General features: G+C 30.9%; 1 protein-coding gene across 1 annotated transcript; it reads left to right on the top strand.

The window, feature by feature from the left end:
• Positions 1–1134: 1134 nt before the first annotated feature.
• Positions 1135–15061, top strand: LOC134710827 (PR domain zinc finger protein 14-like). Its single transcript, XM_063571226.1, has 9 exons — positions 1135–1481; positions 1779–2068; positions 8660–8764; positions 9201–9361; positions 10842–11109; positions 11917–12046; positions 12907–13033; positions 13785–13895; positions 14426–15061. The coding sequence occupies exons 1-9, from the start codon at positions 1411–1413 to the stop codon at positions 14588–14590; spliced, it is 1428 nt and encodes a 475-aa protein (XP_063427296.1). The 5' UTR covers positions 1135–1410; the 3' UTR covers positions 14591–15061.
• Positions 15062–17817: the final 2756 nt, after the last annotated feature.

Raw genomic sequence — 17817 nt, 5'->3', positions numbered from 1 at the left:
ACACTTAAAGAGATTAGTTTCATTGGTAACGATTAACACATTTGTAGTTACCACTACGAGTAGAAATTTTAATAAAAAAAATAAAAATATATGACCTTTCGTTGAATGTTTCATGCTTCTTATTTGCGCATTTCTATGCATAAGGCAAATTAATATAATTTGGGTGTATGGTAGATTCACATTATTTTATTATTTTCACCAAAATGTAAAATAAAACAGAAGATTAATAGCCAACAGCTATATTTTAAAAGAAAGTATGTCTAAGCATTTTCTCCCAGCATATTCATGATATTGTAACATTGAAATAAATTCTACTATTCGTATGTTTTACTGTATATGGGAATTCTATTTTTCTGTTAGTTTTTCAAATTCCTCTCACCATATTGTACAAATATAAAATTCATCTAATTATTTATTTGTATAAAATTTGAGGGACTCTAATCCTTAAAACTTCCCACAGGCAATTTAATATTATCACTCATCTTTCAACAAATAGATACGAAGTAAATGACAATAGGTATAGGTTAATACCAATGATTAGGATATTATTTAATGTAATTTACATATTGTTATTTAATTAATCGTGTCAGTCTGAAAACCACATACATTTGACAAATCTGTGGTTCCATTTTTCTCGTATTGTCCAACACCTTGTTTCGCTTCAGGTGTGAAAATATTTACTTTCGTTAGTAACTATTCGACACTAAGTCGGGGTTCATTTGTCATACCGTTTTATTTAAATGAAAGATTTTGAATGAGTTGAAATAAATAAAATTAATTAAAATATTTGTAGGTATGCAGTTTAGTCTTAAAAGTTTTTACTTAGTCAGATAGATCATACCTTTTAATTGATACTCTTTTTAATGAAATAGTTCATTTTGGTTATAGTTTCATTTCTCTTAATACTTACTTCACAACTTCTGTTATTTATTTTTGCATAAATTAAAATTTTAAAAATCACCATAAAAAATAGCAAGAATAATTTTAAAATAGCAAATATAGTTCTGCAGACTGAAAACATGTTCCTTTTTATTATATTTTGTGGAAAGTTCCAACAAACTAAATTGTACCTGATAATCGTACCCTCGTCAATTTTGTAGATCCGGAATTAATAAATATATTTTTATCTGAAAGAATGAGATATACTACTCTTAGCCAAAAAAAGTATCGTTTTAAATTTAAATATAGTTAGAGAAAATGAAATATAAGTACCCTTGCTTAAAATCTGATTGAACCAACACCGTGACGCAGGCGCGGGGAGGTGCCGTATCATGATGAACCGACCAAATAATTGACAATATTTACATTAATCCTTAATACTATTATAAAGAATCGGCGATTAGAGGGTTAACGAGATTTGATCTGTTCATCATTCCGGGACAATTATTGCGACAAATAGAGACCAGAAATATGATGGTTAACATACAGAGACCTAATATGATGCCGCTGATTCAGCAACATTTTATTTCACCTTTGCAGAGGTATGCTTTAAAAAAAATATTATTCTAAATTAATTTGTTTTATTTTATTTGAAAAGATGTGTGTGAAAATAATTACAATGTAAAGTATATACTGATTCCATGAGTATAAGTTCAATGAAAGTAAAGCAAATAAAATCTAATTTGAATATCATAATAAAAGGAAAATGCTATCAAGAAAAAAAATTAATAGGCAAAATGGTTGAATAAATAAATAATTTAGATAAATGGAAAAAAAAATTAAAAAAAAATTTGTTTTTTATCAAAACATTACGAAACATCATTGAATGGACATTTCAGCATGCAAATGGAGCGATTTCGATATGGAGGACCAGAATTTCCGTTCAATATTCCAATGATGTCACAGTCCCCGATGCCATCACAAACGACAACATCGCAAGTATCAAACACTTCACAACCTCCTCACACCAGGCTTTACAATCCGAGACTGGTCCCACCTCTGGGTATACCAACATTTAACTTTAGTAGAGAGGAGTTAGATATGGTATTGTACGGGTACACACAGAACAAAGTGGACCGGTGTAAAGGACATGCATTGTCAGGCATCAAAAGTTTGGACCTCAATCACGGTAAGCTTATTTTTATCTATATGTTTTGTTTATTATGTTTTTGATTTGTACATTTCAACACTGATATATTTCAAATGGATGTTACATATAGTTGGACATTTTCATATTATTTTTCTATCAACTAGTTTCCCATTTTTTTCAAATAAAAGATATTAAAAGTAAATGTTCATCCTTCTACGAGCGAGTTTTCCTCCCTTTCTCTTTCCCTTTCCCTCTATCTCAAAATCTTTAATTAGAATTTTCAATCGTAGCGTTAACTTTTTTCTTATAATAATATTAAAGCGAGTAAGTTATATGTTCGTTTTAAATAGCTTAAAATATAAATGAAGAAATAAGAAAAAAAGCTCCATGAAAAAAATGTACTTTACATCAAATTAACTTGATAAATGTTTTGTTGAGATGTCTGTTCAAAGGCGATTTTCTGGTTTCCTGTTGAAATCCGTTAATATTCTGAAATATATATATTTTAAGTTTTTGAGGCCATTCTTTGCTATCATCTTCATGAGTATTATATCTTATGTACAAAAGAACACAAATTCCCTTGAATAACTCCTATGGTTCTTGAATATACTTGATATTTCCCTATTATTTTTTTTTTTTTAATATAGAAAATACTGTACTATCTTTTGGCCTTAAAATTTCTTAGATTACATGTATTTACAGTATTTGTTTCAGTTGACACTTTTCACATACTTTAATAAACTTTTAAAGGGCAAATAAGGTCTCGAATGCACATTCTGTCAACAGAAATTTCCGTTTTTAAACAATTATTAACACCACAACAGGTGAGTAACAAGAAGTGCCAAACAATATGTTTAAAAACAATTTATGTTTGTTACATCCTTAATATAGTCTCATTTACCGTCAATGTTAAAACCGCATAAGTATTTACCAAAAACACTAGCTTGCGCTTAAAGGTGACACAATTTGGCGTTTACCATTACAATTTTAAAAGAGCTCAAAGTAAAGTTGCAACATACAATGCTATCAGGTCTATCATGTCTTATGTATTTAAACGTATCGTTCGAAGTAAACACACGAATAAACAAGGTCTTTTTCTTCGTCTTTCTTTTTTGTTCAGAGTTATATATAAAAAAAATTATCATAAGGAATAATATTAACTCGTCTGTGCTTTCCTTACTGTTTCCCACAACCATGCATCGTATACTCAAAGTTTTTTTTTTCAAACTTAAACAGATAAAGATTATTTTTTTCAATTTTAAATAAAAATTAACAACTACATGTATAAAGAGTGTCATAACTATACAGTTTGAAACAAGCTTTGGACGGAATTTATCATACCATTTTTAGTTGAAAGATACACGAGAAATGCTCGTGATAATTACACAGCCACTACAAAGTATAGTTATACGGATGGAAAGAAAGAAACAATCATTGAATCAATAATGCATTCTTATGTATTCTTGTACTTTTGCACCACTGTCCCAGGTTTGTGGAGGGTTGACCCCTACAAAAATGTATAATTCCGCTATATTCTATATTTGCCGGTTCTAAGTCGGGATCCTGTAGTTCAGTGATTGCCACTAGTTCGTGTCTGTCATATTCGTTTTTCGTAAATTGTTTTGTTTTAAATTAAGCTGTTAATTTTCTGAATTGAATTTTTTCATGTCAGTACCATTTTTGGCTGATTATACGGTATGGGGTTTTAAATTTTTGAAGGTTGTACGTTTGCATATAAATGCTTACACTCACTTCATTTGAACTTTTGAGGATAGTTGTCCCATTGGCAATCATACCAGATATCCTTATGTTTATATTGTTTTATTTCATAAAACTCGGTATGACCTTCCATAAGACATTTCTATTCATTATGTTTCTAACTGCACATTGGAAATTTCAAGATATATGTAAACATATACGATAGATATATAAAGCAGTATGATCCTTCATTTTAAATAACATTACTGATATCAAAATTTAGAACAAAACTTCTCACTTCAGCCGTTAAATAACAAATAAGCATCGTTTCTGTTTTACATTTACTCGGATTTTGAGTAATTTTTATGCAGAAAAAAATCGTAAGGTTTGCATAGAGCAATTTACAAATTGTTACATGTATACTCGCATTTATCAAGTTTATCATTATTTTTTTTATATTCATAAAATGATAATAAATTCCTTACTAAAATAATTTTGGTTGTGCTGCCATATTCCGACGACTAAAGCCTTATATATACATGTATAACCAGCAATTCAAGCAGCTTTTCAGAACTAAAGGTGCAAGTTAAATGCACATGCAAAAAATAAACTAGATATCAATGATTTCCATCGTATATTTGTCAATTTAAACATTTTAATTTTCTACTAAATCAATCTGACTTAATGGAAATCATATACCTGGAAACAGAGATTCTTAATTAACCTAGTCCCCCTCCCCTGAGTTCCTGCAGAAAGACCGACTTTGTTGCTGTTACTAGAATTAGGACAAAGTTCGAATATGTAAGAAAGTATCTTGGAACCATATTAGATTCACAACAAAAACAGATTGGGGAGTGAGCACGGAAACTTAACAGATATGACTAGATATATAGACATGCAGAAACTATAAACATCGAAACTGACAAAAAATTAAATATGACCGAAACAAACAGTTGATTCCTTTAAAGAGATGTCTTTTTATATTAATGATTTTGACTAATTAAACGTTATGCATATTACATCAACAACAACATATCATATAGAAATTAGAATCAGTTAATTTGATAGAAGCAATATGTTGGAAATTTCCCTAAAAAACTGTAAACTTATTTATCGAATTAATCACCCTTAACTTTTTTTAACCTATGAAACAATAGAATTATAAATATGTTATGCATGACTCGTAGTCTGGTTGTTTGTAGCATACTCCAGCATCAACCATCAAAGCACCAAAGTCGAAAATTTAACACACGGTCAACTGCAAATATTGATTCCAAAAAAATCTTGAAAACTTAGGGTCATTTGAATACATGTTTTGAAAAGATTACATCGTTTCGTGATCTATGATCCCGCTAACATGTTTAACCCCGTCACATTATAGATGTATGTGTCTGTCCCAAGTCAGGCGCCTGTATTTAAGTGGTTGTCGTTTGTTTATGTGTTACCTATTTGTTTTTCGTTCATTTTTTTTTATATAAATAAGGCCGTTAGTTTTCTCGTTTGAATTGTTTTACATTGTCTTATCGGGGCCTTTTCTAGCTGACTATGCGGTATGGGCTTTGCTCATTGTTGAAGGCCGTACGGTGACCTATAGTTGTTAATGTCTGTGTCATTTTGGTCTCTTGTAGACAGTTGTCTCATTGACAATCATACCACATCTTCTTTTTTATACCTCAATATTTTAATACATAATTGTATTCGAAAAAAAAATGGATTGGACGCCACATCAGCAAATGAAAGGTTGAAAATAAATCAAATGAAAGGGCATTCACACATTTAAGTTTTATAATTAAAGATTAAACTAATTTGTATTATTCAAGGAACTTATTATACGAGTATGCTGACTTCTTATTTTCTTCCTGCAGGGACTTTATAAGAAGTTCATGGCGTTGGACAATGATTTAAATCTTTTTGATTAACATATTCCAGATTATGTTTAAATCCACAAAGGATAGTATAAAAACAATTAATGTAAATCTCATTTACTTTTCTTTCAGTACTGTTCTTGATTTAATATGTTTTTCTAATCAGTCATATACTAAAATAATAAAGTTGAAATCTCCAAAAAGAGTGTCAACTTTTAATTGGATAACCGTTAGCAGGTGCTTTGGTAAAGCTTTTTCATTGGTCGATTTCAGTATATTGAATGCTTCTTAGCCCTGTGGTGGTCAGTATTGTTGAAACAAAGGATTAATTGCTAATCTAAATTTTTCAACTTAGGTACATACTTTTCCAAATCTCTATCGCATTAAGAGGGTATCAAATCTTTTTATTTATTTATCCCCTTAACAGCGTGTTTAAAAACAAGAATTTTAATTCGAAAACTAGTCCCCTATTCAACAAAATATTTTCATTTCATTATCTCTGAAGAAATATTTACATGCATATTAGTAAAGAAATACCTGTCGCAAGGAACTAGAAATATCTTGAAAAAACATTTATTGTTCGTTAAAATGATTAAATGAACATTCAGACCAACAGTAGAAATTCATACGACGCCGCGTAATGTGTCATAATCATATTGACCTTATAACAGTACAACGATTCTCTTCTTCTCGGCATTTTATGTATATTTTCATCGAAAAGTAGTAACTTACATGTATTTCTTTTAGTAGTTTTTATTTATTGACCGCCCTATTTATTTGTTTAACCAAAACCAAGATTTCGAATGAATACCATTTGTCATTTCGGGGCCTTTTATAGCTGACTGAGATGTATGGGCTTTGCCCAGTGTTGAAGGCCGTACGGTGACCTATAGTTGTTAATTTCTGTTGTCTCTTGTCACATTGGCAATTAAACCACGCTTCTTTTATATATAATATACCAAAAACCTAAGAGAATTTCTAATTAATTTTGTCACATAATTGTTGATACATTTGATTTTTCTCTTCCTTTTTGTGGAAATTTCTGAATATTGGTAAAATTGTGGATATTTTAACATATCTAAGAATATCGTAATTTTGTAAATATTAACGAACTGTAGGGACGTAAATAAGGAAGAAATCACATCTTTAGAGAGCTTTTATTATCGACTTGACGTGACTATGTTTACACAATCTGTAATCAAAATGCACAACTCAACACACAAGAGGATAATTCGCGGCATATTTGTCACATGCGCACTATTCAAGGAGTTGATAATTTTCTTACTTCTTTCACAGAAGACTTCTAAATTCGATTGCCTGGAACAAAGCACAGTATTTATCATATTTAGTCCACTTGAAATGTTGGTTCGTATTCCAGGAATTTGATAACGATCCCTGCTGAATGTTTCCTAACACAATAATCTAATTATTTATAATATCAAGGAGAATTAAACACCATATGATAGAATTCCGGGACTTTCATCAGACCGACGACCTATAACTATAGAACAAACTTAATAAATTATACGACATTATTAAAATATAGGCGCGATGTTATTATTCAATTGTTACAAATCATGTATATTGAAAAATCAAGGATACCGGGAATATAGTTTTGATAGTCAAACGCACGTTTCTGCTACCTTACACTCATCAGTGGCGCTCGAGCAAGAAGATTTTGAACGAAGGAAAAAAACCGAAGTCAAAGACATTAAAAAACGTAAAATTTCGAAAAGCTGTACCAAAAACGTTTAAAGCTAAATATACCTTGAGATTAAGAAAAATTCAACATTGAATCAATAGTAAATTTACACATTGGCTGCTGATTCCCTCGGGTTAGTGAATATTGGCCACAGTTTGAATACTAGTATCTTGTTATTTACAATTTACATTTTTTTAAATTAAAAAAAACACCAGACTAATGTAATTTATTGCATCTAGTTATATTTGTGGTCCGTCGTAAATTGATTTTAGTTGTTAGTTGTTAATTTGTGGTTTACATGTTGAAATGTACTTTTATAGAATTCATTAATGTATTTGTCTGTCATGAGTTTTCTTGCATTTATTTGTACTGCATTCCTGTCACGCATGCTGCCATTTTAGGTGTATCTTTTAACATTGCCATATAAGCAGGAGGTTTGGCTAGCCCGATTTAACCAGGGTTAACACGTCATTTCTTTTTTGAAATGTCCTGTACGAAGTCAGAAAAAATGGCAGTTGTTATCACATAGTCCTTTATATGTATGTTGCAGTGTGTTTTTGTAGCTTTTCATTGATTCTGTTGTTTCCTTTTCGGAAATTCCTCTTATAGCTGATGTTGTTCCCTCAGATTCGGTTTGTGACCCGGATTTGTTTTAGTTTCATCGATTTATAACTATTGAACAGGGGTATACTACTATTGCCTTTATTTAAATACTTCATATTAATTTTTGTACACATGACTTGTTTACCGTCTCCTAAGTAAAAATCACGTATGATAGAAAATAAAAATACTGACACTTCTAGAATGAATGCAACATCTTGTACGTCTTTAAAGATGAATGGTTGACAAAACAAAGTCACACGTTCGCAATGATTAACTGTTAAATCAATATGCCGAAATTCAACATATAAAACATGAATTACTCACTGAGCAAAACTAGTGGATTTAAGCACGAATTTTTATAAAATCTTTTTTCGCCACCATATATTAATTTTTCTTTTGCTGATGCGTTGTAAAGCAATTACAATTACTTAATAATAATTATTTTACCCAAATAAAGATTCTAGAAGTAGACCGTCTTGAATGTTCTTTTATTCGTGACAAACATATAAATACGCCTATCCCATTTAAACACCCATACTCTAACTTTACTTTGGTATTGTTCGAGCGAAAACATCATAGTACTAAAACCATTGATAAAGTTACCAAAACTTATATCGTTGATCGTTCATGACTTTATCTTTTCCAAAGTAGCTTGTATTCATATATATTTAAAAATCTCTACACATATAAATATTAAAATAAGAGTTATCTTTATAATTTTGAGAAAAAAACCTATTTCAAGCACATTTTTCTTTGATTTAGGGATTGACCGAATTCTGACAGGAAATAGTCCGGTAAAGTCAGAGAGTTCAACTCCAGTTCCAAATATCAAACCATTAGATCTCTCGGGATTGGACATACCAGATGGTAGGTATACTTTAACTAAACAGAAACAAAGTTATACAATCGAGTGGTTGTGTTGAAATAATGATATAGGTTTAATGTAGTTGTATAGTTTATATTCATCAACAACAAAAAAGTACCAATTCTGTGGATTTATTTCATACCAGGACATTTTTAAACTGAACCTTTAAATACCTATGTTCATGATATAATTTTTGACGCCAATCCTAACATATGATCAAATTATGAATGTCCATGGATGGTTTAAAACTGAAATTTTGATGGATATAGATTTGTATTTAGAAAATATGCAAAATGAGTAAGAAAGACATTTTTAACCTACACCCCAGCAGATTGGACATTTCATACATGTATCTGAAAATACATATTCTTTACATATATATATGTAGGTAATTACTATTGTTGTATGCTTATTTTCATGTCTGTTGATATGTTTCAGGCTTGACAGTCTTACAAACATTGTTTGCTAGAACCATCCATTATGGCGTGTTTTGTACATCTACCGTAATATCACGGGGTACCAAGTTTGGTCCATTCAAAGGAAAGACAGTAAACACAAGTGAAGTCAAAAATAACGACGATAACTCTTACATGTGGGAGGTAAGTACAGTACATCGTGTTATGTAACAAAAAAAGTGACATACAGTGGTTAGCATGGCATAATTGAACCCTGAATTCAGATAGGACATTTTTTTGCTTCTTGCTGTGAACCCGAAAGTAAAAAAATCTGAATATTATGCAATCGTATTTGCAGTATACACAACTCCTTTCTCCTTAATCATTATCAACTATCGTTTATACATTTTGTACCTCCTAGCGTACCTTATATAACGTGATATTTTATTCTATTAATTTGTTTATTTTATTTTACTTTTATCTATTTTCCCAAACAACCTATTTTCTTTATATATAAAGATATACGGTTAACTATTTCATACAGATTTTTGATGTCTCTGCTTTTTCAGAGTCGTGTTTAATTTCATGAAATAAACATTACGATCGAAGTATTAAATTATTTTGAATATCAATGCCAGTTACAGCTCGGACCGAAACGTGTACTCAAATGCATCTCACTTAAATGAAGTACTTCAAGTTGATTAAAATAGACACTTAACGTGTGTCTAATAGTGAAAAAGAGCACATTTAAACCAACTGTTTAAACATTTTAATCACTCCGGTGATGTTCCACAAAGATTTAGCATTGTAAAGTTGTCATTTTATTTCAGGTAGGTGATTTTTATAAATAAATACTAATTGCAAATGTGCAACAATTAAAGACCAACAGCGTCGCATTATGGCACCTCTTTATTTACTTATGTGAACACGACACCGTCTCGTGACGGATGACAACAGTATTGAGAAAATGATACATTTATTTTAAATATGGGACGATTCTGTTCTCTATTTTATAGGTTGAAGTGATTTGTACATATCAATCATATGTCACTTTAACATGTCAATATTAAATAACAGTATTTTTAGTGTTGGTTATGCTGAACTTTCAATGTTTTCATAGATGATCCGTTATTATAATATTTGTTTTGATGCACATTGAAATACAGTCATAACTTTTTTAATTTGTTGAAGTAAATTTGAAGAAATATAATTTCTATTGAATTTTAGTCATGATTACTTTGCAATCAGCTTGTTATATTATAAAGACGGTAAAAAATGAACTCAACAAATGAATAAATTTCAATCGTTATAACAATTATATGTGTTAATTTTGAAATGAATGTTACCATTCAACAAAATGAAACATCTAAATAAATATTGATGGATATCCAGTATTTTGGATTCAAATGCAATTCCAAAAAGAATGCCACCTTTTCTTATCTTTGCGTTTTCTTTTGTACAAATGTAGTGCCATACCTGTCCCTCTATACCCGTGACACTATAATAAAATAATTATTTATTTATTATTATCTACAAATGTATATAAATGATATATTCATATTTTTTTGTTGGTACATATTTCCAAAAAAAATAAATTTAAAACATTTTTCACAACCGGACATCGTTCTCAATCTGTAGATAATTTCAATATATCAGTCATGTAACTTCGTTTTTGTACTTACAGATTTTCTATGAAGGCAAGCTTAGTCATTTTGTTGATGGGCGTGGTCCCACAGGCGGATGGATGTCTTTTGTGAATTGTGCAAGGTATGCCCATGAGCAGAATTTGATCGCTATGCAGGTTGACGGAGACATATTTTATGAAGTCTGTAAAGATATACCACAAGGCACAGAACTATTGGTTTGGTACGGAGACTGTTATCTTCAATTTATGGGAGTACCAGTTTCATTGAAAGAAATGGCGGATGGCGGCGCTCCCGAGGAACTAAATAGTTAGTTTTTATTCTAGTTAAACTTTGTAAATAACACAAATAACAGAAAAACACTTATCTAAGGGAGAATGCATTATTAAACTTTAGAAATACCCACCCCCCCCCCCCCCCCACCCCCCGAAAAAAAGAAAAGAAAGAAAATTATTAACCGCCCAGCCCTTTTACTTCCTAAAATCAAAAGAAAAAACTATACAAAGGTCATTTTTTTGTACAAAATTAACATTTGTAATTGTGCACAAAATACAACGATAATTTATGATTTTGTACAAAAAATACAATGATAATATATGATATATATGCAATTTAAAATACACTGGCTCCCTGCAGTAAAACATTAAATATAAGGAGATGTGGTATGATTGCCAATGAAACAACTATTCACCAAAGTTCAAATGAAGTGCATGTAAGCAATTATTGGCATCCATACGACCATCAACAATGAGAAAAAGCATCATACCATATGATTGGCTACAAAATGCATTGACATGAAAAATTTGAAATAAATCAATAGAGAAAACTAACCCATCGACCATGCTATTTTTCATACAGTACCAAATACAAATCTTCCACACTATTATCTAGGTTTTTATTTGTGCAGACGTCAAAATATTTGCAGCATGATTACCCTTCTCAAATAAAAAAAATAAATATTTTGCATACTTTACAGAAACTTTATCCAAACGGTTTAATATCAAAACTGTTTGTACTAAAGCCAGACTTCTTTGGAACGATCAACACGTTAAAAATCTGTGAAATACATGTAAATTGTATATTCCGAACCAATATTTCCAATCTAATATTTTCCAGCAAGTGAAGGATTTTCATGTGAAAGATGTGGGAAGGTGTTTGCTTATAAGTATTATAGAGATAAGCATCTGAAGTATACTCGGTGTGTTGACCAAGGCGACAGGAAATTTCCATGTCATCTGTGCACTAGGTAAAAATTTAAATAACATTACACATATAATTTATAAACATATATAAGAACATAGAAAACACTATGCGTCCTTGCCAAAAATAGAAGCAACATATTTTACTTCCTAGCCATTTAAGAAGCTACATATTTAGCGTCCTAGCCAGAAAAAAAGCAAACATATTGAACATTCTATCCTTAAAAGAAGCAACATATTTTTAGCATCCTGTCATAAAAGCAGCTATATAATGAACATCGTACCATTAAAAAAAGCAACACATTTAACGTCTTAGTCATAACAGAAGCCATTTCTAGCCATAAAAAGCCGCATATCAAGTCCTAGTCATAAAAAGCAACATATAGCGTCCTAGCCATACAAAGCAACATATAGCGTCCTAGCCATACAAAGCAACATATAGCGTCCTAGCCATAAAAAGCAACATATAGCGTCCTAGCCATAAAAAGCAACATATTTAGCGTCCAATCCGTAAAAGAAGCAACACTTTGAGCGTCCTTTCATAAAAAAATCAACATATTTAGCGTCCTTCCCAAAAAGAAGCCCCATATTTGGCTCCCAGTGCAACCAGAAAATTAATATTTAAATCTTGTATCATTAAACAATTCAACTGTACAAATTAGGACGGACTTTAATCTTTTAATATGTTATCATGTTTCTTGGGTAACCTTAATTATACACACCGGAAACCAAAGTTTGTGAAGCCAATACATAATTATATAACAAAACATAAAAAAGCACCTCAAGATAAACAAATAACCTCTAAGGTTAACGTAACCTGAGGAAGATGCAACCCTATTTTTGCGTAGTTTCTAATTGTTTTAACATAAATGAATTGTAATGGATTTTTATTTCTCATAATTTACAGGTCATTTGAAAAAAGAGATAGGCTTAGAATTCACATACTACATGTACATGAGAAACATAGGCCACATAAATGTGTTGTTTGCGGGAAAAGTTTTAGCCAGTCCTCAAGTCTTAATAAACACATGAGGGTAAGCTTAAAAGTGTAAAGATAATTCATTGTGTGTACATTTCAAGTTGAGGATGTATGTTGTTTGTCATTCACTACTTATAATATTTTCATCCTTACAGCCTTAGGTTTCAGCATAGTCAATTTCAGTGGTACTTCTAGACTGACTTCCCCTCTTCAAAATTTGGTCATTCACTCCTGCAGTATAACTTACAGTTTTGTTTCTTTTCTAGCTTATAGTGTTTTCGATGCTCTCTTTTCCTTTTATGTTTTAAATTCAATTAAACATATCATATAGGTGTCGACCACATTTGATAAGACACGGTTAAAACACCAGAGCTTCAACTTTCTCTTCGCTTTTCTTGTGGTTGCGTGCTCGTCCCAAGTGCGGAAGGTCTAGGGTTCGATCCAAGGACTTGTTAACCCAAAGATTTTATTATTGGTATGACTTCTGTTCCACTAAGCACATTGCTTTTACAAGAAACAGTAAAGACCAGTCGGTTCCAAGTTCGAATAATGCGTCACGGAAGGATGACATGTATAATTTCGGTTACCTCACACAGTTTTAAAATCGTACTGAGTGTTTTTGTATTGTACAATGCGGGATTCACAATCATATCACATTTTAAACATGTTCTCTTTTGACTCCAATATTTGTTACATGACGTTGAGATCTAACTCATTTATTAACTCGTTGGTCTGCTTTTCCCGATTGACCTAATATTTCAATGGCTTACCACATGGAATTACAAAACCAAATGTTTTTATTGCAGGTCCACAGTGGCGAACGTCCATATAAATGTGTATATTGTAACAAAGCTTTTACAGCATCCAGTATTCTGCGCACGCACATACGTCAACACTCGGGAGAAAAACCATTCAAGGTGAGCATATTAATATAATTATAATACAAACAAAAGACAAAAGAGGTATATTATTAAAAATACCGACCATTGTTGTTTAAATTTTAACGAAAAAAATAATTATAATTTGTTGGTGATCAAAATAATAATTTATAGAAATTGCACTACTGCAGTAGGTAATGCCGCATAATCTAATAATAATTTTTAAACTGTTTCAATGTTAAAAATGTTACCAACAGCATTTACATCTGAGTCTTGCAAAGATGTTTTCAGATATCCCAACCACTTAAAAATAGCACATCTAGTATACCAGAGATTGCCAATATTTCATATTGTTTAAGTACTATTATGTCACATATCATTCTAAACAAATATTCATATAAGCATATTACAAAATTAAAACTACAAAAATCTTATATAGCAGTAATTAAAAGAGTAGGAATTCATTTTCCTGGAAACGCAGTAGCACATATTAGTGTGATATAAAGTAACAAAATATTGGAAAACGCACAAAATGTAATAAGGCATTTATTGTATTTTATTCATTTCAGTGTCGACATTGTGGTAAAGCTTTTGCTTCCCATGCCGCACATGACAGTCATGTGAGACGAACCCATATAAAAGATAAACCTTGCCCATGTGCAATTTGTGGCAAGAATTTTCCACATACGTATGAGCTTAAATTACACATGGCTTCACACCATCATATAGAATAGAGAGTTTGGTGAAACCGTTAAAATTGTTGACAGTAATAAAAAGTGCTAAGCAGCAGGTGATAGTGTGACTTCAACACGCATTTAAGCTGAGAAGATATTTTCGAATTATGCAAAACGGCATATACTTGTGAACATATTTCACAACTTATATATATAAATAACGCTCTTGTTTTTTTGTGCATTACGCACAGCAATAATCCGATTTTAATAGATATATATGCAAAATTAAAAGCATAATGTCGTGACTCCAATATATGCTAGTTCGATCCACTTTTCTGTTTTTACACTCAAAGTGAACAAAACTAGGAGAAAAATTGCGAAACTTTTGTATTTTCTCTCTAGAAATTGAGGATCGAACAGCCATAATAGTCGAGTGACGATACTTTATTGTTGTACATAATTGTTATTTGTTATTTCGATATTTATATATACTGCACGTTTTTGTTCATTAAAATGGACATTTGATGAAATCAAGAATGTTTTGTGTTTGTTTTTGTTGATATTTATAATATATTAGTTTTATGCATTAAAGATAACCACATGAAAAAATTAATGTTTATTTGTTTTATTTTCAAAATACAGAAGAAAAAAAACTCCAGGACAAAATCAAAAGAACGTTCAGTTTTCGGTGGGGTTCGTCTTGCTCAGTTTTTCATATTGTGTCTTGTGTACTATTGTTTTTCTCGTTGTTTGGGGTTTTTTTTTGGTTGTTTTTTTGCCATAGCGTTGTCAGTTTATTTTTGATCTATGAGTTTGGATGTCCCTCTGGTATCATTCGCCCCTCTTTCAGACAAACAAAATTCACCACAAATAAAAACTTATGATTGAGAGTATGAATACAACCGATACCCGCGGGTGAACTCAGCTGTTATTGTAAGACGAGCAATTCGTGCTCCACTTTAATATATTTCTTGTTTATAGTTTTTTGTTCATTTTAAGTAAGAAATATGGGTACACATCGTATTTTGTGATCTTATAAATTGGAAATAGTCGTTCTGGTGGCTATGACAAAAAACTGAACGAAAATCCTGACGTATCGGTGCTACTGACGTTTTCTTTATATATATATATATATAGAGAGAAATATTGAAATCCATGGATTTATAAATACGTACAAACATCAGAAGCTTTTTGACCAAAGGGGACATTAAAGAATAGTAAAAGTCTCAGACATGGTATGTTAATAAAGGCAACAGAAGTACTCATGTGTATCGGTGTTCAAAAGTCATATATCAATTTAGAGAAAACAAATTTGGGTTATAAACCAAAGGTGTCAGACCACCAATTACTCCATCCAATGAAGAACGTAAAGTAACCATACTACTAATTTAAAATTTCCATAAAACCAGGGGTTAATTTTAGTGGTACCTCAGTTCAGAAGGTCTTTTCTTTCTTATAAGATTTTAAAGGTTGGCTTGTAGAAAGGTGATACTTGTACGATTCAGGATATAGCTGGTTTCTATGAAGTTCAACTTAAAGTAAAATATTAGGAAAGCTGTAAAAATTGTAAAATTTATGGATTTATAGATAGGGATTTTTAATTGGTGGTCTGACACCTTTAGACCATGGGAAACACACCAACCATAAGAGGGAAAACAAGGGAACAACCGGAATACTGGTGTGCAACAATACCGAACGCCAATAAAAATAGAAAGAACTATTTGATAACAAGTGTCATATTCCTGACTGAACAGGCAAATTTATTTAAGGTCAACTTTCCCTGATAATGTTTTAATTTATGAAAGGCATCTGGAAAATATGTTAAATCATGTTAGTTACAAAACACCAACTTCTGAGCTACGATACTCTCGAGTTCTAACAATTTATCATCATGTAGAATAATTGTATATGATGACATCGCTACCCATTGTAAGGAATACCAACGTCTTACTTTGCACGTTTTGTCTTCGTCTAGGAAATGATACTCCACATAATCAATCATCATTCGATAGTTTTCGATTGTGTACCAAAGCTTTTGCTCCATTGCTTAACATGTATCATAGAGAAGCAGTTTTGACTATTTTGAGTTTTACTGTTATAAAGTGGTCAGCCAGATTATATAGTTTATACTATTTGTTTACTAGTAGTTAGACTGAAATATCGGATTTACATTTTAGGATAGTATCAATAATCTAAAAGAACATTAACAAACTGTGAAAATTACTTCAACACGACATTTATTTGAACATCAGGAAACAGTTTTCAATCACACTTTTAACATCTAGAACCAGTTTAATTAGCTTTTTTCTCTCCTTTTAAATAAGTGCTAATAAATATGTTCATATCACAACATACGTACATAAATGACATGTATATAGATTCAAATTTAAAAAAAAACCCGTAGTTCTCATCTATTTATACTAATATATGCGATTTTTTTATTTAATTTAATTAATGAAAAAAAGTAACATCTTTTAGAATCAAAAATTGGATTTCTTATCTATTGATCCGGACGGCAATCCGTGATACTTTTGTACAAACTTAAATAGAACGGGAATAGAAATTTTTCTAATTCTTAAGAGTCATGTCACTTTCTTTCAAAACTAGTGCAATTGTTTTAATAGTGTAATATTTTGGATATATGCGATTATTTCTCTATAATGACTTCGGAGTATATGACTATGGAAATAAAGCGAAATATATTACTTCCATGATATGACTAAATGCAAAAATGTGCGCATAAATAATATTAATGTATCAGTGCATAACATCTTAAAAACTAACAATTATTGTTTTCACTTTTCGTTTCCTGATTATTGTAGAAAAACAAAAATCTATTATTACTGTCCTTCAAACTGAACTTTAAACTTGTTCCCTATCGTGTTTAATGTTTTACAAAACAAAAGATAGAAATCAATTAACAAAATGAAATAATTTTATAATGTCTTAAAAATGTTCGCGGTAATTTTGTGTTTTTTGTTAAACACTTATTTTGTTTCACTTTTATTTTCCTCCTTATAATTATATTATGTTTAATTCTTGTACTAGTCCCATTTAGATTAGTAGTTTATTTTAAATCACGAGGATTTACGAATCTTACTGGATAAAAGGTATTCAGTTTCAGTCACTACGATAAACCCATCATAGATACCAGGATAACAATTTTGTATTTGCACCAGACGCAGGTTTTGTCTGCTAAAGACTAAGCAGTGACGCTCGAATACATTTTTAGCTCACCTGGCCCGAAGGGCCAAGTGAGCTTTTCCCATCACTTTGCGTCCGGCGTC

This window comes from Mytilus trossulus, chromosome 1 (genome assembly GCF_036588685.1).
Source record: "Mytilus trossulus isolate FHL-02 chromosome 1, PNRI_Mtr1.1.1.hap1, whole genome shotgun sequence".
Classification (NCBI taxonomy): domain Eukaryota; kingdom Metazoa; phylum Mollusca; class Bivalvia; order Mytilida; family Mytilidae; genus Mytilus; species Mytilus trossulus.
Note: the sequence above shows the minus strand (reverse complement) of the source record. Positions and strands in the feature narration are given on the sequence as shown.

Coding starts and splice junctions, on each gene's coding strand:
- LOC134710827 (XM_063571226.1), top strand. CDS start 1,411: ATGATGGTTAACATACAGAGACCTAATATGATGCCGCTGATTCAGCAA. Junction 1,482..1,778: donor TTTATTTCACCTTTGCAGAG/GTATGCTTTAAA, acceptor TGGACATTTCAG/CATGCAAATGGAGCGATTTC. Junction 8,765..9,200: donor GGGATTGGACATACCAGATG/GTAGGTATACTT, acceptor GATATGTTTCAG/GCTTGACAGTCTTACAAACA.